The 26149-nt window shown below is 39.0% G+C and overlaps 1 protein-coding gene across 1 annotated transcript in view; it reads left to right on the top strand.

The window, feature by feature from the left end:
- FAT3 (FAT atypical cadherin 3) overlaps positions 1–26149 on the top strand; it is a 593682-nt gene that overhangs the window by 445721 nt on the left and 121812 nt on the right. Inside the window, exons 4-6 of the mRNA XM_004385557.2 lie at positions 1542–1856; positions 4502–4712; positions 13901–14040. Coding sequence (XP_004385614.1) covers positions 1542–1856; positions 4502–4712; positions 13901–14040 — 666 coding nt within the window. The remainder of the gene's footprint in view (positions 1–1541; positions 1857–4501; positions 4713–13900; positions 14041–26149) is intronic.

Below are 26149 nucleotides of genomic sequence, written 5' to 3'. Positions count from 1 at the left end.
TATCTTAAGTCTATTAAAGCCATCCTCCTAGGCAGCTTGGAAGAGGAACTAAACTAGATTGCAGTTCCATTTTTGCAAAAAGCTTTTAATTTGTTTTCCCACAGTTTTGCGCTTTTATTCAGTTACTCCTGTCAAGTTGCTTTATTAGGTGAAAAAACCATATGGCCAGGTAGTGTAATTCACTGTTGTTTTTTTCCTATTGATACCAAATGCATCCTTCTGTTCCTTCCAGCCTCCAAATACGTCTTCTAGAATAATAAGCTGTCTTAGTCAACGAAACGATTTAAAGAATAAATATAATTCCTTCTAGGTGTTGCAGTTAAACAGAAAATTAGGAATTGCCAAAAGTTCAATACCTGGCTCTAGCACTTATTATGTGACCCCTGAGCCTCTGAACAAAAGGAAACCAGTAATGTATGCTTAACAGCTTAGATAGCTGGTTGCAACTACATTTGACAGTTAAAATATGTTTTTAACAATCTGTGGAATGGAAATAAACTTGTTCTATTTACTGATGAGGCAGTTGTAGACAATAAATGAGATAATGCATGGCAGAGTGCTTTATAAATTGTCACATCATCCACGTGTTAGGCACTATTGTCAGTGTGATTATCATCACTCTGACCAACAAGAAAATTATCCACAGGAAGATTTGAAGACTCTTTAGATCAACCATGCAAATTATTTGTACACTCGCTCTTCTTTTCTCTCCCCTCTCTCTGTATTCATGGACACGCATAAGAATAGCATCTCAGAGACATAGGAAGAAGCATCCAATTCCCTCCCAGTTTCCTGGAGGGAAAAAACAATCTTTTTTGGGGTGATTGTTAAAAACATATTTTAACTGCCAAATGAACTTACAACCAGCTATCTAAATTGTGAAGCATACATTACAGTTTTCCTTCTGTTCAATGACTATGTAAAAATCACAATTTTTGCATGAAGATGAGAAAACAAGAAAAGAAAATGAGTATTGGAAGAGTTTGCATGGTGATAACATTGCCCAAGGATGAGGAGAAACACCCATGGGTTAACATACAATACTGGTTGTGTTGTTTTTGGTGTTTTTTTATTTACTTAATTTATATAAAAGGAGCCCTGGTGGCACAGTGGTCAAGAGTTTGGCTGCTAACCAAAAGGTAGGCAGTTGGAATCCACCAGCCACTCTTTGGAAACTGTATGGAGCAGTTCTACTCTGTTCTGTAGGGTTGGTATGAGTTGGAATCGACTCAGTGGCAATGAGTTTTGAGTCTGTATAAGCTGATGTGTTTTATAAAGTCAGTCCCTCTCTATTCCACACCACAATCAACCCTGCTTCCCTCTTCTCCTTTCAGCAGTGATTTCCATTACTGGGTTTGGGGTGTCCCTCCTTGTGCAGTGAACTATGAAAAGTTATGCATTTGATATGAACTACAGAATAAGAAATATTGAGATGCCCTAGTGTACAGAATAGATCTTTTGTGAGGTGGGGAGGGGGAGAAGTGGCAAGAAGAGTGTTTTTCCCCTTTCTGATTGCATAATGCTTTCTCATTCCAACTCAGGTGACTGTGACAGATGGTGGCTCCTCTCCCAAACAGTCGACAATTTGGGTGGTGGTTCAGGTTCTGGATGAAAATGACAACAAGCCCCAGTTCCCGGAGAAGGTCTACCAGATCAAGCTGCCAGAACGTGACCGAAAGAAGAGGGGAGAACCCATTTACAGGGCTTTTGCTTTCGACAGAGATGAGGGCCCCAATGCAGAAATCTCCTATAGCATCGTGGATGGGAATGATGATGGAAAGTTCTTTATTGACCCGAAAACTGGCATGGTTTCTTCCAGAAAGCAATTTACAGCAGGGAGTTATGACATCCTAACGGTAAGATATTCTGAACCTCAGAAACAATAATGGGGAGAGGGGTTACTTTCTTATCCATTATATTCCTTTGAGCAATCGATCTTTAAAATAAACAAGTACATCCACAAATTAAACAGATTTCTGGGAGACAAGTACAGGTGAGAACTCTGGACTGTTTTGATGATATCCCATTAATAGTGAGACAGTTTCCTTCGGTTGTATCCTGTCTGCAAACCTTCTCCATTCCCAGTCCACAGATGCTCCACCACATACTCAGCCACACCTCCTGTGACCCTAAATCATGTTCTGATTTCGGAGCATATGTATAAACTGAAGGTAAGGGAACAGCAGTGCAAAATATCCAACCCACCACTCAACATACCACTCAACATGTCCTCAAAGAAAACAACTTTTGTAATTGTTCACAATGCAATAGAACATGAATTTAGCTGTATAAATTGTGAGACACAAATTGCAAGCTCTGTTCATTCTCTAAAGGGTGAAAAAGGGACAAAATTTTTCATTGTTAGAAAATTAAAAATGAGAACAAACATGAGCACCATCTCAAGTAGAGACTTAAACTCCCATATCTAAGGTACCAGCATGCTTCCCCCACCGTAACCACTGTATACATGCAGTACCTGTGATGGGCACTTACCAGAGTCCCAACAACTATTAAAATTGGTGCCATCTGTTGTCCTTCTCTTTGTCCTGAGCTTTCTCTGCTGTATGCAGTCAGTTCTTTATTATTTTAAGGGATAATCTTATTCCCTTGATTTATCTTTCCGCTTTCATGGTCTGGATTTGGGTTTCTTTCCCTGCCCAGTAGCATATCCAGAACAGTGAGCAGAGGAAATACAAGAAGATAATAAAAAATAAGCTCTGTTTCTACACTTAGAAGCTCTGTTGGACTACATGCTATTGTAGCTTTGTGAGACTTGCCGTTTAGGGAACTTTGAGGGTTGGATGGACTGTAGTGGATGCTGTTGGTGCCCCCTCCCAGATCCCTTTTACCAGGCTAGTGTATCTATCCCCCAACTGCCATGAGTTTGGCTGCTATGGGTTCACAGATGCCCCCTTTTCCAGAAAACATCCTTGACTAAACAGGAGCTCCTGGACCAAGAGATTACACCTGCCACACACACACACACACACACCCACATCCCTACCCCAGCAGCCCACAGACAGTGATTAACTTTCGCAGGAATATAAAAAGGCCAGCCTCATTGCCTCTAGGTAGAACCAACTCCATGGTTCAATTAATGCTTCAGAGCTCCCTTTGGCATCAGGCTGAGGTTAGACTTCAGCTGAGACTATATTCTTGTTTAGCTCCTTCCCCTGCTGTATCCTGCTTTCTTCACTACCTTTCTCCTGAGCCCACTTCCAAAGAAAATCATGTGTACCCAAATCCACATCTCAGGCTCTGCTCCTAGGGACCTGACCTAAGACATATTCTCCAAGGCTGTTCCATCTTATAGGGATTTTTTTGGTGGAGGCAAAGTGATCGTCCATGAACATTCGGGTGCCATGAATTGTCACCGTATTTAAAGGCTATGACTACTAGTCATGTAGCTATAAATGTCATTTTTAAAGCATAATATTTGAAAATTCTTTTTTTAATTTAATTTGATTTTCTGTTAGTGTTTTCTTCTTGTTGAACTTGACCTTTGAGTCCAGAACACCGTAGTAGTTCACCCTGCTCAGCTGGGCAAGGAGACATGCTTTCCTAATTCTTGTATCAGGTGACTTATGACCACAGAGAAGAGTCATTAACACCATCCTCCCACCCCCCACCCCACTGCCTCCAGGAGCTCATGGTTCTGCCACGAGCATTCTATTACACTCCTTCAGAGTTGGCACAACTGACCAAAAAACAAAACATGTTGCCGTCGAGTTGATTTCGACTCACAGGGACCAACAGGACAGAGTAGAACTGCCCCATAGGGTTTCCAAGGAGCAGCTGGTGGATTCAAACTGCTAACCTTTTGGTTTACAGCCATAGCTCTTAACCACTGCACCACCAGCGCTCCTCGGCACAACTGAGGGGTCTCTAAAGTCATTAGAGTAAGGCTGCTGCCTTTCCCCCACCTACCCTACCACCCTTCTGCAACACTGTGTCAGTGGAGGGCTCTTCCCGAACAAAGCAGAGGAAGGAGCTGCAAAACACGAGTGCACGCATACAAACATACACACACATAACACATAGAGCCACATTTCCATACACATCATTCCACATATTAAGTAGGGATTCATAATGCATTTTATTCTCTTTCCACCATCACCACCAGAAGTTAAGATTCAGGTTCGTGGTATAAAGAATCAAATCAGCCATTCCTGCTCATATAAATACTGTGCGTGTCCATAAAACACTAAAAATAGTAAGTGCAGCATTTGTTTTCCTGGTCTTCCACCTCTGTAAAGTTGGCAGTGGTTCAGGTTGCCTTCTGGTGAACGTGCTGTGGGACTCTCACGTGGCTAAGTTGCTTTTCCCCCTTTCCTGGACCACATGCTCCCCAGATCTCTGCTCTCTTCTCCCCCTTTCTAACACTATGATGAGAATGGATCCTTGACCCACCACCACATGCAGTGACAGATCTAAACTACAGCAAGGATCAGAGCTCTAAGACATAAAAATGTTCTTCTCTGTTCTCTCCGTGTATGAGTAGATAAAGGCGGTGGACAATGGGCGCCCACAGAAATCCTCCACGGCCCGCCTCCACATTGAATGGATTAAGAAACCACCGCCTTCACCTATACCGCTGACCTTCGATGAACCATTTTATAACTTCACAGTCATGGAAAACGATAGAGTAACAGAGATTGTAGGGGTGGTATCTGTGCAGCCGGCTAACACCCCTCTGTGGTTTGACATAGTTGGTAAGTCCGAGTTCTGCAGAGCAGTATTGGGCAATGTCATAATTGGCTGTTTGGAGCAACTAGCAAGAAAACTAACGATTAGTGCTAAGATTAAAAAATCAATAGTGCTGGAATGCAAAAGAGCCAGTAAAATGAATAATCGACTTGTGCTTTCGTTCTGACTCTGTAGCTAAGCTGAACAGAAAGTGCTCTCTGGCTGGATTTTCCATAGTATGTTATTTACTGCAATCTTAATGTCTTTCTGTGTGTCATTTAAATTCTATTGTCACACTTGGCTAATCTCATTTCTAAATGTATTGATGGTACTAGACTTGCTGTCTTTCATTTCTCTCTTTTTCTTCACCTTTTTTCTGCGTTCTGTTCTTTTTTTTTTTTTTTTTCTGCTCCCGACTGCCCTGCTTCAAGGTGGCAAGCATGCTCGAGAGATGTTCTATATTCTACAGACAGCTTGTGGGCAGAACTGTTCAACAGAAGGTACCCTTAGTGCAAACACATTTGCTAAAATACAGCTATCCAATCTGCCTTTTATGAGTTTTTTTTTTTTAAGCAAATTAAATTACATCTTTCATAACTGCCTGTGACAGGCTGAAGTGCAGCCCACGGGTTTCATACATGCCTCTAACAGCTATTGTATTACTTGTATCCAATGACTCCTTTGTTTGAGGTTTGATGGGTTTGGAGTTTGGGGGATTTGCTTTGATTTTTGTTTTTGTTTTTTTTTTTTTAACTTTTTTTCCTTTGCTTTTGAGGTATGTGGGCTTTTTGTTGTTTTGTTTTTATCCTTTTGTAGGTTGGTTTATTTAAGTGGGACTTTTCCAATTGAAAAATAGATTAAAATGTATTTCAGCCCCTCTATTTTGCAGCAATAGTGCCATTCATATATACCAAAAAGCCCCACCAGGAGAGTCCCCTGGCTGCTTTCCACAAAGGAAGGGCAGGAAATGGAACCTAGATATGTTGCCAGTGAACTTCCCAGGCTAGCCGATAGAGAAAGCAGATGTAAGCTTACGGGATAGGTCTTGGGAGCCAACCTTCAAATTCCTGAAAGCAAGCAAGCAAGCACGCCTGGCTGGAAAAGGAGGGGGTAAAACAGCACTACTGCCCTCGACAAACCGGCAGGGAGAGGCGGTGGAGATGACATGAGTGCCAAGGGCCAGGGAACAAAATAGGCTGTTGCTAAGAGGAGAGATGAGGAGCATGTGTGCCAGCCCGGATGTGACATGGAGCTGAGCCAAAGCTGACTTCCCACGGTTCTCCACAGGAGAGAGGGAATCCAGGAGAGAGCTGGTCTGGAGGAATCATTTCCTTCCACATGTCACTGCCTGGATAGGATGGGCCGGAACCTGCCTCTCTTCCCAGGAATAGCAGAGTCTGGGGAAAGCATTTAGAATGTTCCACATCTGTTTTAATGAGGCACAGAAAAAGAATGCCTCGTGGCCCTCAGTCCAACCTTGGTAGAGGATCCTCTGAACTCCCAGATTGAAAGGGCTTGTTTGCTACATATTTCATTCTCCTGAATGACAGTAGAACATCTCTATTTTACTTAATTGGCATTAATCATATCATTCCTGTACAAAGCCATCCTCATCCCAAGCTTTCAACTCCTTCATCTCCACTTAACACATTAGAAATTGAAGCTCTTCTGATCCATGAAGATGTCTCTGCTTCTTTATCTTCTCAGTAATTTTTAGCTCATTAAGATATCATCATCTGTAGCTTCTTCTTTCTTGGTGAAATAAAAGATGCACATATTCATAATCTGGTTGTCTGTACACTGTTTCCTCTGACAATTCTTTCACTACCACCCCCAGTCAGAGTCACGGAAGATGCATTTTGATTTCAACATGTGTCCCTGGTACTGGACCTACAAGGACAGGTACCATATTAATTTCTTTTAAATACCCCAAACAAGAGTGCAGTGGAAACCCAGTAGGCAACAAGGCAACTCTTGTGTGGTCCATGAGCTGTGGGAGAAGTTGTCCTCTCTGATCAGCCACTGGTTTATTTCTTCCTCCCCTGACACTCCAGTGTGTAAGCACCTCTACCACCTGACAGCTCTGCTTCTTTCTCTGGCGTCATTCATGCAACCTCCGAACCTGCAGCGTGTCTCATCTACCACCTCCACCCCAGCATGCCGTCTCTGGTACTCCACTTTAAAGATCCTATAAGCTCTCATTTCTCTGATGCTCAATTTACCAGCCTCCTGACCCCCATTATCCAGGTCAATTTCACAACTCTAGCATTCCTGCATGTGTCTGAGTGACTGTGTATAGGCAAGCATGCCTGCTAGTGCTGCATGGACGCTCACTTGCATATTTTTCATGGCAGCATTATTAGTGTGATTGTATATTTTCATTTGTGTTTCTCTTGTGTCCATTCTTAACCGTTAAGGTCAAGACCCATGTTCTCTCACTCTTTCCTGCTGCCAATGCTTCTGTTGCTGTCCACCCAGGGCGAATGGAATAAACGATGCTGACTGATGGAGATGCCAGAGGCAGCCAATTCATTTACCCTACTGATGCTTCTTGAAACCTACCCAGAGTCAGGGTGGCCTTCCACTGTATTCTTAGCCATAGCAACCACAGTGCCTTTGACAAAATGGGAATACACTGGTCTAAGAAGAGAGGGGCGTTTTACAGAGAGGAGTCCTCCTTGGAAGGAGTCCCTTTAGGCTGCTCCAAATATAGATCCAGAAACTGTTATCAAGAACATGGCATCTGCTTTCACGTTTCTCCATCTTTGTTTTTCTAAACACTACACTAATCCTATAGAATACCCTCAGTTTCAGTGCACTGAGTAGTTGTCTTAATGAAGACCTACAGGGTTGTTCGTGTGGTCTAGTCGTTGCCATCACAGAGATTTCACTGTAGATCTGGTAAAGTCTCACTGAGCTTCTCTTACAAATTCAACTTACTGGGCAGGATGCCCAAACAAAACATGATTTTCTTTCCGTCCCCACAGCCAGCCAACAGCATCTTGAAACTCCAACTCTTTCTTTCACCGCAGAAATAAATCTTTTCCCCAGATGCTGGTTGCTTTCAGTATCAATATGGTTCCCCTTCCACCAAAGCTCCCTATTGAAAATCCTTTCTAATCTATCAGAGTCATTTTTTTTTTTTCATTCTGCTGACAACATCCTTCCCCTTCTCTAAATACCTATTCTTTTCTTTATCATATTCAGATGTTTTATTATTGCTTTCAAGATTTCTTGCTTATTTATCTTTGGCCATTAAAACTCTCATTTCTTCCTCCCTTCCTTTATAACTAAGCATCTTCCTTGGCCAAGCAAGCAAAGGACAAAGAGAGGGAATAATCAGTAGCTTAACACTTAAGAAATTTATTCATGAACTATACTTGAATGCTAAGACTAGACATAAAAACAAAACAAAAACCCATTGTCATCGAGTCAATTCCAACTCTTTGTGACCCTATAGGACAGTGCAGAACTGCCCCATAGGGTTTCCAAGGAGCAGCTGGTGGATTCAAACTGCTGACCTTTTGGTTAGCAGCCAAACTCTTAAACACTGTGCCACCAGGACTCCAAGAATAGATGTGGGGCATAAAATCTCAACATAGAACTGAATTGAGGTCTCACATTTACTTATAGGTCTTGCCCTGGTAGATGTCGTTATGACTCTTCTGAACAGAGTCAAGATTTGATTCCATTTTAGGCCTAGTACGTTCAGACACCTATCCAGATAATCACAGGTACAGACAGAGACCACATCATCCTGGCTTAGCACTTAGAGCTTACAAATGCTGTAACTAATGTATTCTCATTAAGTAAACAGAAATAGCGTTTCAGCACACTTTCCTCCCTGAGAGTATTGTCTTCGCATTTCCATATTTCCACATCTACCAGATTCTTGCTTTAAGTGCATTTCTTTTCCACCCCTTATGATATGAATTCACAAAAACCATGTGGTGAGCAAGATTTTGTTCCCAAGCCTGGATCCTTGCATCAAGGACCTGCCAGGAACTTTCTTGTGCCTCCAGAGAGACCACTGCTTACAACATTATGTAGCTAGACTCTCCTCAGCTTCCAGAAACAGAAGCCCTACTTGTAACCCAGTTAAGAAAGCTGTAATTAAAAGGAAACATAATAAAGTTCAGCTGTTCTGTGTTTAAACAGCCCAACGCACAGCATGTTCCTTCTCTGTGTTAAAAGGGAAAGAAAATGAAGGGAACAAAAATAACCCAGAATCCTTTGTGGCTTTATCACATATCTTCACACTTCTCAGGAGACCATGATTTCAACTCAGCAGCTCCTTGATTTACATACTCTCTAGTGTGCTAGCAATCTGGTTCACAGTTCAGTCTTCGTATCTTTATCCTGATGGCAAATATTTGTATTGTAAAGGCTACCATTATTACACACTTGAAATAATTCCTTTTTACTCACAGTTTGACAGGGATGTTACCACCCATTTTTTAGCTTTCCACCTGATTTAGACTAGAAATACGTTTTTGTTGTAGGTAGTAAGCACTTAAAGCATCTTTATTTATTTGCTTCACAGAATGACATAGCGAGGAGAAAGGCTGTTCTTTGAAAATAATTCTCTGGTGTTAAGTGCTAGCATGTAGATCCAACTCTACCTGAATACCTTTCTGTGTTGTAGATACATAAAGGACACTTTGACCCTGAGTTTCTCATAGATTCCTACAGACCCATGGGGCTCTTGGCTGCTCTGTGTCATAAGCTCATGCCTGTCCTTCTTGAACTTGAACAGAGCCATCCCTAATTTAGGGTTGGGAGAAGTGTTATTGTTGTTGTTAGTTGCCTTTGAGTCGTTTCCAACTCATGGCCACCTAATGTATAACAGAACGGAATGTTGCCTAGTCCTGTGCCATCTTCATGATCGTTGGTATGTTTGAGTTCATTATTTTGGCTATTGTGTCAATCCATATCATTGAGGGTTTCCCTCATTTGATCCTCTACCTTGCCAACTTTCTAGTGACTGGTCTTTCCTGATGATGTGTCTAGAGTAAACAAGTTGAAGTCTCACCATTCTTGCTTCTGAGGAGCATTCTGGTTGATTTGTTTGTTCTTCTGGCAGTCCATGGTATATTCAATAGTCTTCACCAATACCATGATTTGAATACAGTTAAACTCCTTGATAGCACTAGCAGTGGCCATGTTCTCTGACTAGAGCTTGGGCTTCTCTGGGTCATGTCTAACCAGGTGGCCATATTTCTTTATCGCAAAACTCTTTCCTTCACCTCCTGAGAGAAGCCGTGTTCATCCATGTACCATTTCTAGTACAGGTATTCCTCCATCAGAATGGCTCTTGCTCAATATTATTCAATTGACATTAAATACTTTATTTCTCCTGTTCTATATTCTGTCTCTAATTTGGTCCCAAACATGCCTCTCTTATCTCCATAGCAACAGCATAGAGCAGAGGAGCACATCTAGAGAGCCTTTAGGAACATAATAAAGTGTAAACAACAATTCATAGATTCATTGCTTTAAAAAAATTAATTTTAAACTGAATTTAGAAGGGATTTTTTCATCCTACCACTGTTTCCTGATCTCCACCTCATCTCTCCTGCCTTGGATATAAATATCCTTTTCAGCCACGTACTCTGTTTGCTTCATTCCAAAGCAGAAAATTATTCATGATCAAGCCATAACTGGCGTTAACATTTTTCTTAAGTTCAGTGTACATGCTGAACTTGAATGAACAGCTTGTGTACGACTCCCTTAATTCATTGAGATTCAGCAGCTCAGTGTATTGGAAGCTTCTCACATAACACTTCCCCCTTGGTGACTACTAGATTTTGGTTGATATTTTTTAAAAGTACACACTGAGTAGAATGGAATCAGATGCTAGAGGAGAGACCTGGAACCTTCCCTAAAGGAAACGCTATGTAATTTTCACCATTGGATCTCTTTATGAGAGATGGTGATGCTTTGTACCCTTCTTTAAAGAAAACTTGACTACACCATGGCCCCAATGCCCTGCTGCCCAGCACATTAAAGAAGTAGCTTCTGGCTAAAAGTCATGGCATTCAAGTCTCATTTTTAAAGCTTTTCAGGACAACCCTACTTGCTTTGTTTAACTTTAGAATCCAATAAAAATCCAGTGTGCCTCTTCTGCTCTTTGTTTACTCTGTTATACCCGTCTTGACCGAAAATGGTCAGAGAAATGTCCGAGACGTGAGTTATCTGTTATGTGGGCTGTTCACAACCTCGCTTTAACCATCTCCGCCACACACCCCTGCAGCAACGCTCAGGCTGTGACTCTTCCAATTCCCCACTTTGTTGAGACTCAGACCAGCTCGGCAGTGTCCTTCCTCCTCCCCACCTTTTGTTTAGCCTAACGCTGCTGCACCAAACACACTCTGGCTTTGCATGTTCTGTTACTGGCTCTGAGGAAGCACATCTTATTTAAACAGAATGCTGCTAGTGCAAATGGACTCCTTGGGTTCGATATTCTCACCCCCCCATGAATTGGACATGGTCTCTTCTGAAAATGAAATCTTCTTTTAGGCTAAAATGGAGCCTGAAAAATGAGACCTGGGGGAGAGCTATGGAGTCGTTTATGAAATAGGATGCTTAAGTGGTAGGTGATTACAGCGTATGAGGGTTGATGGTGAACTGCTGGTCTAGAGTCTGTGTCCCTTGTCAGAAATTCACTTTAGGAACATTATTATCATGCAATCTTGGTTTAACTAGGAACAAGTGCTTTGGAAATGAGTATCAGAGACTGCAAGCCAAACTAGGAGACCAAGAGATACTTTGCAGGCTCTCCTAAGTGCTCTTTGGGCTGCTTTTCTATTTGTATATATCCTCCACCCCTTCAGAAATTTCTAGTCTAGAGTATTTGAAACAGTAAAGTGAATGAGGGAGATACATACACACACACAAATACAGAAAGAGAAAGAACGGTACAGAATGACAACCATAAAAGTAACCAAAAGTGATGTTTGCTTTAAAAAATGACCAAAAAGAAAGTGCACAGCCTGTATGCTATATGTAAAATATGCAGATTTATGCCACTGAACACATAAAATGGTATGTATTTCTGTATAGGACCCTGAAGGAGAGCATAGAGGATTGCCCCATTCAAACAGTAACTTAAACTGGAAAACTTTGCCTGTATATTCTTAAGTATGATGTAATGTAAACATCTTCATTAATGTTTAAACTGGAGCAAACTATAGTTGTATAATTTGCATAATTTCTAGTTGGCATTGTACCTGCAAATTTTCACCTTCTAAAATAAATTTGAAAGATGATCCTTTCCCCACCCTGCCACACCCCTAAAAATCAGGGTCCTCAGATATAAGAAAGTAAACATCTTGGTTAAGAAACATCCTAAAGGTAATTTAAAATATGATTTTAAATGGGGTTTAATACCCACCAGAAGCAGCTTGAGAATTTGCAGAATTATCTTTCCTTCTACACAGGTCTTATGAGGGAACATTATGTTCTGTCTCTGGAAGTTTCTATGGCAAAGTTTTTTCAGAATGTACCACTTGATCACAGATTATTTTTCTTTGCCCATTAGGATGGTTATTTGAGACACTGGAACCAACCTTACATTTTATTTCATGTGGTTATCAACATGAAACATTCCCTTGAAAAAGAAATGGTGACCTAAGGATGCCTCCTTTTTCAGCCTAGATCTCCTCTCCTTTCTCCTTATCCTCTCCTTCAAAAGATTTTTTTGTAGTTAATATTTAGTGCTCCTCAGTAAATCAATTAAAGATGTTAATTGGAACATGAGTTTCTTTTTAGACGAAATTTTTGAAAAAGCATATAATCTCTAAGCAATTCTCTGGTATCCCCATATCTCCATAACTTTAATTAAATGTCAAGAACAATTATGTTCTCTCTAGTAATTAAATAATCTTCAGCATATATGACAGCTGCAAGCAATATGTATTTGAAATATATATATGGCCAGGTTTTTTTTTTTAAGTAAACCAAGTTATTTGTCTCACTGTACATCAAATTTTAGTAATTCAGATAAAAGTCTCCTTTCACTTAACTCATCCGCCCATTTATACTTGTAATATCATAGAAAAGTATTATTCATTAATCAGCAAAATGAAATATAAGAAATGTTGAATGTAAGTGAAGCCTAGATTTCTTTTCTAAAATATGAAATTCAGTGTGTTGTTAAATGAAGTTACTATCCAAGAACAAAATTAATTGACACCCTGATATTTCAGACTAAAACAAATAAATAGAGCTTGTGAACATAGACTCAATTAAAATCATTTCAGCATTTATGCCATTATATTCTCTATCCCTTTAAAAAAAAAAAAAAAAAAACCTTCCCCTTTAGAACGATCATAAACCACACTTTGGTTCACAGAGATGGAGAGAATCAGCAGTGATCTCAACAATACCATACTTATCTTAAGCATGCCATCCACAGACTATGAATCATACTTGGCCCAGGAGGAAAAAGTAGTTTTCTAAACTTTTATATAAATTGTTTAATAAATTGATGTTACATAAGCTGATATTTTTCTCTACTTCTTTCCAGATTTCATTCTGTATATCTCCCAGAAACTTTCTACTTTGTAAGGAGAAAAATAATTCACACTACATTTTTAGCAGAAAAATAATTCATATATATGTATTTCTATAAATACTTCAATTTTCAGATATAGAATTTTTAATATGAAATTCCATTTTTTGCTTTTTCTTACTTTCTAAAGTATTTGTAATTTTATTTCTGACATAATTGAGGGAATCTGAACTCTACAAACCAGATGTTTACCATCAATCCTGGAATAAATTAAAGAGCATCTACTCATTTTTGTCAACACTAATTGGACTATTTATTTACGTATAATGTAATCTACTTTGGAAAAACAAAAGGGTGTACAAAATCATAGCACAGAAGTCACCAGGGATTGAAGGACCTTTAGCTTTCTAAATATTTTTTGAAGTCAGTTTATGCTTCACTACTCTAACATTACTGCTGAGGTTTTTCTTTGCAATACGTTCTTTTTTTGTGACATTTGTTATGCATTGTAGAGGCTGTATATTGAAATATGAATTAAGCTAGAAATAAAGCAGTCCCATTTAAGAAGTACAAAACTGAGCCATAGGGATGCCTGTCAAAACAAAATTTGTATATAAGAGCTCCCTGTAAAGATATATGTTTCAATGCAAGTAAAAACTTCTCAGTTATGCTAATTTCATGTTGTTTTTGTGAAATCATCAGGGGGGAATTTTGACAGCTCTTTTGACGCAGAGAAAGGTGTCGGGACAATTGTCATTGCAAAACCTTTGGACGCCGAACAGAGGTCCATCTATAACATGAGTGTGGAAGTCACCGATGGGACAAATGTTGCAGTCACTCAGGTAGGCTATTAAATTACTTAATAGTGGCAATGCTGAAAGGCTTGCAAAAGTCAGGGGTGCAAACACTTAAAAAATATATTGGGAGATTGTTGAATTGGTGTATGTTTTGTTGGGTATATTTTCACCACAATAAAAAAAATGTAAAATGTATTCAAGTAGTAAATTAATTCTACGGATGTCTAGTGTTTATAAAAAATCATTTAAGAGAACAACCTAGAAAAAGGATTCTGCCAATGCTATTGTATAACTTAGCTGCCTATTTCAAGAAATTGTGATATCTCGTATGTGGAAGAGTAATATGTCTTTGTATTCTGATCATTTACTGTAGATTTATCCCTTTGACAACCAAGCCAACTTTTCATGGATTTACACAGAGGAGGCATCTATATCACTTGAGTTAATGCGCTGTGATATTCTTCTCTTTCTCATTTTTTCAGTCATAGAAAGTTCAAAACAAACAAACAAAAATTGCCGTTGACTCGATTCCAACTCATAGTGACCCTATAGGACAGAGTAGAACTGCACCATAAGGTTTCCTAGGCTGTAATCTTTACGGAAGCAGACTGCCACATCTTTCTGCCATGGAGCAGCTGGTGGGTTCCAACTGGCAATTGAAAGGCAGCTGAGTGCTTTAACCACTGTGCCACAAGGACTCCTCATAGAAAGTTAGAGCTAGAGAATACCTAAGAGTCCAAATTCATTTTACAGACTCAGATGAGCTAAATAATATATCCAAGGTCATACATCCAATTACTAAAGAGCAAGGACTGGGATCTCGGTATCCGGACTCCCATCTCCCATTCCAGCCTCTATGTCAGTGGGTCTTTATCCTGGCTGTCCATAGAAACCCTGGGGAGGAGGCAATTAAAAACACTGATGCCTGGGCCCCACTCCCAGAGATTCTGTGTGATTCTAACATGCAGCCAAAGGTTAACGACCTCTGCTTATACTCTGCTACTAGAGTGCCTAAGAAAAGACATTGAAATCAAGGAAGAGAGGATAATCTATTGGCTTTTCACATTCTCTTCTTAAATGAGACTAACAGAAGTTAGATATCACTATAGGACAGATTTGCCCTGTGTGAGAAGATTTTTTGGTTTATTTTTGAGCAGCAGACACCCAGGCCAGTTATGGCAGAGAGCAGGCACACATGCATCTACTGTCACTCCTTCCTCCTCCTCACTTCTCTCTCCCCTTTCTATGACCCCAGAAGGCATCACTAATCGACCAAAGTCCTTTTTCCTGTTGAGCCCATGCGTGACCTCAGAACCCTTCTCGACACAATTCTTCAGGTAGTAAAGATGAACTTTTCACTAACCCTGAACTAAACAAGTGCTGATTTATATAAAATCTAATATAAGTTCCACCAGCTGCCTGTCAGTTTGTGGTATCGTGGTGTCTTGTGTGTTGCTGTGAAACTGGAAGCTTTTCCACTGGTATTTTAAATACCAGCAGAGTCACCCATTGTGAACAGGTTTCAGCGGAGCTTCCAGACTAAGACAGACCAGGAAGAAAGGCTTGGCAATCTACTTCCAAAAATTAGTCAAAGAAAACCTTATGAATCACAACAGAACATTGTCTGACTCACTTGCTTTGGACAAGTCATCAGGAGGGATAGATTGCTGGAGGAGGACATCATGTTTGGTGAAGTAGAGGGCTAGGGAAGGCGAGGGAGTCTCCCAGCAAGATGGATTGATACAATAACTGCAAAGATGGACTGGAACATGCTGGCGATCGTGAGAATGACTCAAGACTAGACAGTGTTTCATTTTGTTGTACATAAGGTCACCATGAGTCAAAGCGGCTTGATGACAACTGTCTGTCTCTCTAACTATTTAGTTTAAAAAAGGAAAGAAAGGGAGGACGAGTATTTCATGTGCTTGTCTAGTCAGCTGCCTCTTAGTTGGAAGCTGTTCCAAAACTAGGATGAGAATCTTTCGAGTCTGTTTGTAATCATAGAACATAGACTTTGAAGGAAATAATGTTCACTTTAGTACAACCCCTTTATTTTTCATTCGAATAAACCGAAGGCCAGAAAGGGGAAGTGAGTTACACATGATGAGGCAGTGGTCCTCCCTCCCGTGTCTTTTACCCTGTAACTCGGATGACCATACGACTCTGTTTGCCTGAAAGAGTCCCATTTACACCTGTTGTACTGGCGTAATTTATTAATAATACCCCATTCACTCTCAAACTTGCCCCAGTTGGGACAATAAACTCTACTAAAACCATAACTGCTTCAGGGTATTTTCAAAACGAAAATATAGACACATGGTTGAAATCCTATGGGAATCACACAATCTAAACACATACTCCAAAGACTAATGCAAAACAGCCCACCTGCGGTATTGCTAAATATTTAATGCAAAATCACTACTTTTTTTTTTTTTTTAAATAAGCCATGCCATAGCATATCCAACCACTGCATTTGTGCACCGCTTAAAAACACAAGACATATTTGAGTAAAATACAAATAAATTGTGGGACCATATTCATGTCCATAAATTTCTCCTGAGCTTTAAAACAGTTGAATTAAATGGTAATTCAGTGTGCTCAGAATGTTACAGATACTCCTTAAATATTTTTAGAATGAATGTAATAGTAGCTAGTTCATATTCGACAGGATCTATATGGTAGGTATGCTGTATCTCCAAAACACACAACTGCTTCATGTTAAGAAAAAAAAATTATCAATGAAACTTTTATTTTAGAATTTGATCAGGGCCAGGTGAGAAATCATTCAACAGCGTTTATTCCACAAATATTCCTCAAGCTTACACCATGTGCTATGATGATCCAGGTGACCGATGCATACTCATTCTTTTTTAATTAATAAAGGAGCGTGTATTATAAGACTTTAAATGTACATACGATTCAAGTCCTGTTTTCATTGATTGTATTTCAGACAAATGTGCAGTTAGTCTTATCTCTCGAGTAATTTGGAAGAAGTTAGAGATTCCGGATGAGTTTGGAGGGTCCTCTTGGCAAGTCTGGTCTAAGTAGGTTAATAAAAAGTATCAAGAGATTTTCTTGTCAAAAGTATCCAAGTCACTTTGTGTCTCTGGGCCATGACCTTCTGAAGAAGTGGGAACGAACAGTTTCCAAAGTACAAACTTGTGTATCATCATCATTATCATCAGAAAACCATCACACTGTCAACTGGGCTATGTAAGGGCCCAATACCTCCCCAGCCTCCACCAATGCAGGCCCCTCTTGACAGTGTTCAGGGTTCCTGGGACAGTGGTGACAGGATGACAGGAGCAATTCTCTGAATTAGTCAATACTCTCAGTGTCAAGGACATTTTTACAAATGGATTTTTTTGGGGGGGGAAAAGAGACATTCTGAATTTTATTCTAGAAATCACTAAAGGATGCTCCAATCCATGACTCTAGGCAACAGAATGATTCCACCATCAAAGAGCTGCCCGTCACCAAATAACTAAAAAAATGTCTTGTTGCCCAAAACACCTGTTCGGTTTTCTGCTGGGAACTTTTCTCTAATTTGTTCATTTGGAATCATAAAACATGGTATGACTCAGGCTTCAAATCAGCCATAAACAACACGGCGAATTTTACTTCGCAAATGTCACATAAATCAGAGCTTTGGGGATTTCTGTGTCTGCATGAAAACCTTTCCTTCATCTTCCCTTTTGTCCTGTTCTCCCAGCTCTCACAGGATTCTTACGCCTCAAAGCTACAGTATCTGGTGACAAAGAAATATACTTTCTCTTTACTGACTCGCTAGTGTTGAGTACAGAATGTAAGAAGGTCCTATGAACTTCAAGTTAGAAAGATTCAGATGAACTAAATACAAGAAGATATTATCCCAAGATACAAAAAAAACCCCAGGCAAGATAAGTAAAGGCCTATGCATGAAATAGTTGTTTTTTTTTGTGGAAAGATTTATTGTATTTTATGTAACATAGCATAGTATTTGACAGAATGGGTTTTGTAGCATGCTTGGGTCCTAATCCAAACTCTGCCACTTAGTAGCTGAGTCACCTTGAGCAGGTCACTTAACTTCTCTGTGCCTTAGTCTCCTGTCTTAAACGGGCATAGTAATGCTGACACCACTAGAGTTGCTGTTTTTAGACCAACATATTTGAGTGCTTTTTATGTTCTAAGAATTATCCCAAACTGTATAAATAAATTAACTCATTTAATTCTCACAATTGCCCTATGAAGCAGGTACTACCTGTGCTAGGCAGAATGCTGCTCTTCCCCAAGATGTGTATGCCCTAATTCCTGGAACCTGTGAATATGCTGTTACGTGGCAAAAGGTTTGCAGATGTAATTAAGGTTATGGATCTTAAAATAGGGAGATGATTTATTTTACGCTGGGTTTGTACCTCCTACCCATGTACACCTAGGCAGGTGTACATAGATAAAGAGGTGCAAAGCTACTTCTTTCCTCTCAAAATTACATACCATTTCAGGAACTTTCCCCTATACATCTGTATGTACAAAATATACACCTAATTCCATTGAAAACAACGTTCGGTATAGTGGAAGGAACACTGACCCAGAATCAAGTGACTCAGGTTCAAGTCAACACTTAATCAATTGCTGTCTGTGTTACTACAGGAAAGTAGCTTGGTCTCAGTTAATTTTTCAAAATGGGGATAAGACCTTACCTACGTCATGGGTTGTTGTAAAAATAAGATACAATGAGAAAATTCTTTGAAATCTATGAGTTGCTGGACACACACAGGGTTCATCATTATAGCCTGGCTCTAATTAACTTAAAATAGAAATAACATACCTGATAACAATAAAGTATTATGTGTGTGGCTTTTATTGTTATTCATGAAAGACAGCAGAGATATTCAAGTCCAAATAACAATCTAAAAATGATTCAGGAATCCATGATGTGTGATTTTGATATATTTTTCTTATTCATAAGTCATGCTTTGATTTATAAAGATATGAAAACCAGCTTATATTTGCATGCTCCACAGCGAAGACTGAGATTAAAAATCTCTTTCAGCTGATCTCCAAAACTGTTGAATCCCACAAAGGCAGTTAATTGAGATTGGTCATAAAGTCTCTCTGCCAAAGGATTTGCCTTCACTGAGTCTGGGAGATCTGTGAACTGCATTCCTAAGGTTAGCCTCAGCAGCCTGTAGGATTCCATTCCGCCTTTGTCTCAAAATCACGTGTTTGGGAGTCCCTAAATAGACTCCTTCCTTAAAAATCAGATTTTACCTTGGAGATTTAGGGAGAATCGAATCACTTTTGTTAAAGCTGCTCTGTGATTCCCTAGATTAAGGGATTCCTAAGGGACACATCCCTCATCAAGGGTTTTCTCTCATCTCCTTTAGTGTAATCTCTCTCTTAGCAGGTGCGAAAGGGATGGCCCGAATTTTCCTTGGGTATTTAGATTAGGAAAATGCTGGAACAAGTGCTGTTGCATATAGATAAAATAAGGCAGCAAGCCAACTCTTAAAATATGAGACTTTCTATTAAAAAGATAATATGATAAAACGTCACTGTATGTAATAGATCGGTGCTTGACAACTTATGAGTAAATCAATTTTTAAAAATGGATTCCAAGTTTAAAGGCACAGGGAGCTTTCTGTTGAAAATAATCCTGTGATTAATGTTTCTGGAATGAAAATGGTCAAGTAGTTATCTATTTTGTAAATTAGGATTTCTGGATAGCAAGGCGCATAATATTTGCACATAGATTTGCTCATGTATATGTTACATATATTTCTAGTTTACATTTTTATATATTATGTGGAGGTATATAATTCACATTTATATCATTTAAATGCCCATCGACATGCTATAACAGAATGAATACAGAATTGGCTCCATAAAACCTGGGTTTGAGTTTGGCCTTGCCGTGGTAACTTTGGACACATCCCTTAACTTCTGCGATCCTCATCTTCCCCATTAGTGAATGAGGGATAATAAAGTCTAAGAAATGATAGAGATTTAGAAAACTGTAAAAACAAGTACAAGCTGATGTGATTTTTATACGTACAGATTTAAAAACTTCTAAGCTCAGAGAGAATACAAGGGACATCATCCTTGAAATCACAGCTATAAAATGTTTCCCATATGATTTTGAGATGCCAACAGAGGCAGAATACAATTTTAGAGATTTATGACTTAATCGAGCCTAATAAAGACAGGGCCTTTACCCGACAACTCTCCCCATGGACACTTCATGCCACAAGCCTTTGTAAAGCAGGTCTTGGCATCTACCCAGACTTAGGTTAGATGAGCCTGCAAAACCCGAAGTGTTTGTGGTGGGCAGCATTGAAAATAGCTCTGAAGAGACTTCCTACATTCTGGTTCCTCCTGCTTTGATTCCATTGTATTTCTTTAGGCCTTTCAATTACCATTTTGAACACAACATCTTTGAGAGTTACTTTGCTTTGTTTGTTAGTGCAGAAGCTCACAAATGGCCCCAACTGTGGGAAATAAAAAGCAAATGAGGAGAAGGAAGTCTTTTACAGAGAAACACTTGTTCTGACTGTAGATTAGGCATAGGACAAAGCAAGCAGAAAGGGGCAAACTTTTCAAGAGCACATCAACTTTGAAACTTCATGAAGGTCAGGGCAGCCTTGCTGGCCAGAAAAGCTTTTTTATCCTATTAACATAACCGCTTTGGTGAACACAAATATTTTAGCATCTTGACTAAGTTAACTTGAACTGTTTAAAGGAAAGAATTGGTATTCAAAGAATCTAGTATGGTTTTCCAAATACAGTACAGATAAAACAATACCCGAAACGCTATAAGCACACTCCTCAACCCTTTTTCTACCACAACCTAGAAGGATTGCTCCATGTAAGGCTCCCTCCCATGGGCAAGTCCTGGCACTGTTGATAGTACTACCCCTTTCTCTCACTTAAAAAAGCACATCTGTGCCAGAATGAGTGTTGGTTCTGCTATTCATAAGGATAACCGTGGTCTGACTGCACTTTTTTTTTAATTTTGTTTTTTAATGGAAGTTTCGCTATTTTGTTTTTAAAATACATGATTATTGTTAAAATATTTTTTCTGGTAAAAACATATGTAACACAACATTTGCCAATTCAACATTTTTATATGAACAATTCAGTGACATTGACTAAATCGATCATGTTGTGCAACCATGACCTGTATCCTTTGTCAAATTTCCCGTCATCATTAACAGATACTCAATACTTCCTAAACAATGCCTCCCCCTTCTAACCTCCCTCCTACTCATGGTAGCCACTGATAAACTTTAGTCCACATACAATTGCCTATTCTAGATATTTCATATCATTGCAGTCATACAATATTTTTGTGACTAACATCACTCAGCATAATGTGATCCAGATTCATCCATGTTGTAGCATGTATCAGGAGTTCATTGTATCAGGACTAATCAGCTCTTCTGGCTGAATAGTATTCCATTGTATGAATCACATTTTGCTTATCCATTCATCTATTGATGGACATTTAGGTATCCACCTTTGACTATTGTGAATAGTACTACAACTAACATTTGGTATACATGTGTATGTTTGAATCCCTGCTTTCAAATCTCTTGGGTATATTTCTAGAAGTAGATTTGCTGGGATAGGTCTATGTTTTACTTTTTGAGGAACCACCAAACTATTTTCCATAGTAGCTATACCATTTTTCATTCCCACAAGCAATAGATGAGGGTTCCAGTTTCTCCACATCCTCACCAGCATTTATTGTTTTCTTTTATCTTAGCTATCGTAGTGGGGGCAAAGTGGTATACTGTGATTTTGATTTGCAGCTTCCTAATGGCTATAACTACATTTATTTTTAAAAGTAAGTAATTATTTTAGAATGCAGCCCAAACACCAGCATCTTATTGAATGGAGACTCAGTGGAGCCTTTCCTATTAATTTAGGAATAGGACAAGAATATCCACTATATCCACTACTATTTAACATTGTGCTGAAAATATTAGCCAATGCAATTAGATAAAATTAAGCAATTTGTGTCATAGGTATTGTAAAGGGAAAGGTAAGACTCTCACTATTTCGCATCTAGTATAATTATATATCTGAAATCTCAAAAAAAGAAAAACTACTGCAAAAGATAGAAAATTTTAGCAAAGTATACAAGTTACAAAATTAACATATAAAAATCAATATATATATGGAAACCCTGGTGACATAATGGTTAAGAGCTACAGCTGCTAACCAAAAGGTCAGCAGTTCAAATCCACCAGGTGCTCCTTGGAAACTCTAGGGGACAGTTCTACCCTGTCCTATAGGGTCGCTAAAAGTCAGAATCGACTCGATGGCAATGGATATGGGTGTGTGTGTATATATAGCCACCCCCCCCCCCCAAAAATAGTGAAAAGATACAGTGGAAGAGAAGACCCCATTTAAAATGTATAAATTTAAGGAAGTATTTAAGGAAAACAATAAAGGACATACAGTTTTATGGTATGCAAAGATAAACTATGCTCTTGGATAGGAAGATTATATTATAAAGAAGTCAGTTCTGCCCAAGTTAATCTGTACATTTAGTATAATCCCAAAGAAAAATACTATCAGGTTTTTGTCAAGTATGATACAAGTCGATTTTAAAGTTAGTTTGGAAGAACAACAAGCAAGAATAGCCAGGAAAACCCTGAGAAAGAAAAACTATGAGAGTCAAGCCTTTCGAGACATTAAAACGTACTGTAAAGCCTCTGGTGGCAAAGTGGTTAAGAGCTCTGAGGCTAACCAAAAGGTTGGCAGTTCAAATCTACCGGCTGCTCCTCAAAAACCCAATGGGGCAGTTCTACTCTGTCCTGTGTGGTCACTGTGAGTTGGAATTGACTCGATGGCAATGGGTTTGAGTTTTTTTATTTTTTTTCATTTATAAAGCCTCTGTAATTAAAACATTTTGTTATTGCTGCATTAATAGATAGAGAAACCAATGGCACAGAATAGAAAATTCAGAAATATACCAATTGCATATGCAAATTTAGTATATAATAAAGATGGTTTCTTAAATCAGTGAGGAAGTGAAGCTCTTTTAAAAAGTGGCGTTGAGATAACTAGAGAGCCATGTGGAAAAAATAAAACTGGATCCATTCCTCATATGATATAGCAGAAAAAATTCCAAATGGATTAGAGATGCAAATGTAAGAAAATGAAACACACAAAGACTATTTTTTAAAAAATAGGTATATTCATATACAACATGGGAGTGAGGAAGTGTTCTAAACAATGATTTAACATGCATAAATAATAAGGAAACATAAAGAAAATAAACAAAAACTTTTTCATGACAAAAAAAGAAAAACCATGAACAAAGTAAAAATAAATGACAAAACATATTTGCAATTTATATCACAAAGCAAGCTTCCAAAAATAAAGAAGGAAAAGACCATCTAGCCTGTAGAAGAATGAGCTGATATAAACAGTTAAACAGAAAAAGAAATGCAAATGGATCTTAAACATATAAAAAGATGCTCAAGCTCACTCATAATAGAAATGCTAATTAAAACTATACTGAGAGGCCATTTCTCATCTATCAGATTGTCAAAAAAAATCCGAAAGATTTACTAAGTTCTCTGTTAGGAAGGCTGTGGGAAGACAGTCCTTCCTATATATTGTTTGTGGCAGTACAAAATGAGAAATCCCCTGGGTAGAGGAATATGGAAACACATAAGCACCTACCCTTTGATTCAGCAATCCCACTTTTGTTGTTAACTGCCTTGGTGTCGGCTCTGACTCATGGTGACCTTATGTATATAAAGAAGTAGATGTTGCCCAGTCCTGTGCCATCTCACAATCGTTGGTGTGTTTGAGTCACTTGTTGTGCCTTCCAACCCAGGGAGCTCATCTTCCAACACTATACTGGACAATATTCTGCTGTGATTCATAGGGTTTTCATTGGCTAATTTTCAACAGTAGATCCCTAGGCCTTTCTTCCTAGTCTGTCTTAGTCTGGAAGCTCTGCTGAAACAGTCTACCATGGGTGACCCTTGTGGTATTTGAAACTGGTGGCATACCTTCCAGCACCATAGCAACATGCAAGCCACCACAGTACGACAAACTGACAGACAGGTGGTAGATCCCACTTTTATGGACCAAAAGATACACTAGCAAAAATATGAAAAGACATGGGCACAAGGTTCTTCACTGTACACTATTTCTAAAAACAAATACACACAGTCCTCAGTTACTGACATAGTTTCCAAAGACCAGGTCATTATTCAAAAATTGGTGTTATGCAAAAATGGAGGATAACCACATCAGATTGAAAAATGGAGGATGACCATATCATTACATAACTGCCAAATTACATCATTACATAACTGCCAAACTACTGGGAATCATGATCCAGCCAAGTTGACACATAACCCTAACCAACACAGCCAATGTTATTCTCACCTCGCACCTCAGCATTCATCATCAATGCACAAAGAAGTCGGATAGTAGATTTGTTACTATTATTGTAATTGTGAAATGTCAGATAATGAGATAATCAATAAGTGAGGAGTAAGTGTATTGGAAATGTCTTAAATTAACATGTACAGAGGACCGGTTGAATAAACCATGATATATCTACCAATTGGAGGAGTATCTCTACACTTATAGAGTCATCATCAGCATATAATGCAGGATGTCTCAATAGTGGCACCATTGACATTTTGGGCTGGATGATTCTTTGTTGGGGGGGAGGGTAGGGAGCTGTCCTGTACATTGTAGGATGTTTAGCAGCATCCCTTGCTTTTACCCACTAGATGCCTAGAGCACTCCCTCCCCAGTTGTGACAACCAAAAATGTTTCTAGATACTGACAAATGTCCACTGGGAAGCAAAACTGCCCCCAGTTGAGAACCACTAATATAGTAATTGTGCATGAAATACCATGGTGGAGAAAAGTATGTACAATATGTTTATAGTAACTAAATAAACAGATATACCATAACATTAAAAACAAAATGATTACCTGTAGAAGAAGGAAGAAATAGAGTGGAGAGGAACGGTATAAAAGCTAGACTTCTTTGAATACACCTTTTTTTCTGAATTTGACTTTGGTATCTTTGCATAAAATATAAAATAACATTAACTGTTTAAAAGGCAAGTCTAAGAAATTGGATCCACAATCAACACCCATGGAAGTAGCAGGTAAGAAAACAAACAAGGTATTGCATTGGGCAAATCTGCAAAAGACCTCTTTAAAGTGTTAAAAAGCAAAGATGCCACTTTGAAGACTAAGGTGTGCCTGACCCAAGCCGTGGTATTTTCAGTTACCTCGTATGCATACGAAAGCTGGCAAGTGAGTAAGGAAGACCGAAGAAGAATTAATGCCTTTGAATTATGGTGTTGGCAAAGAATATTGAATATACCATGGACTGCCAGAAGACCGAACAAATCCATCATGGAAGTAGTAAAGCCATATAGCTCCTTAGAAGCAAGAATGGCTAGCCTTCATCTCATGTACTTTGGACATGTTATCAGGAGGGACCAGTCCCTGGAGAAGGACATCATGCTTGGTAAATTAGAGGGTCAGTGAAAGAGAGGAAGACCTTCAATGAGATGGATTGACACAGTGGCTGCAACGATGGACTCAAGCACAGCAATGATTGTGAGGATGGCGCAGGACCAGGCAGTGTTTTATTCTGCTGTACATAGTGTCAGAATGAGTTGGAACTGACTCAATGCACCTAACAACAACAAAAAAATTGAAAATGGTATAGAGGACACCAGTGCTGGGGTCGATTCGGAATTTTCTCATGCTGACGGAATCAATGCTGCTGTGGACTGTATAGCTGAGTTTGTGCTTCTCATCTCTATCTGTGGCTTCAATCTGCACTATCTCTGTATCTGGAAGCACGTCCTCGGAAATTGTCACATCATAATTCGGCTGAGAGAATTCTGGACCGTTATCATTATTATCCAGCACTTTGATAAATGGAAGCAAATGAATTTAAGTGTGTAGCCAGTTGGTGGCATATCTACACAGAAAAGAACCATTCACAGTGACTTTAAACATACAATGAATCTGTGAACCATCTCATAACATGGATGAAACTGGAGGACATTATGCTGAGTGAAATAAGCCAATCACAAAAGGACAAATATTGTATGAGACCTCTATTGTAAAAACCCATGAAAAAGTTCACACACAAAATGTAACAATCTTTGCT

Source organism: Trichechus manatus, unplaced genomic scaffold (genome assembly GCF_000243295.1).
Source record: "Trichechus manatus latirostris isolate Lorelei unplaced genomic scaffold, TriManLat1.0 scaffold00141, whole genome shotgun sequence".
NCBI lineage: Eukaryota > Metazoa > Chordata > Mammalia > Sirenia > Trichechidae > Trichechus > Trichechus manatus.
The sequence above is the reverse complement of the archived record's forward strand: the minus strand, read 5'-3'. Positions and strand labels throughout refer to the sequence as shown.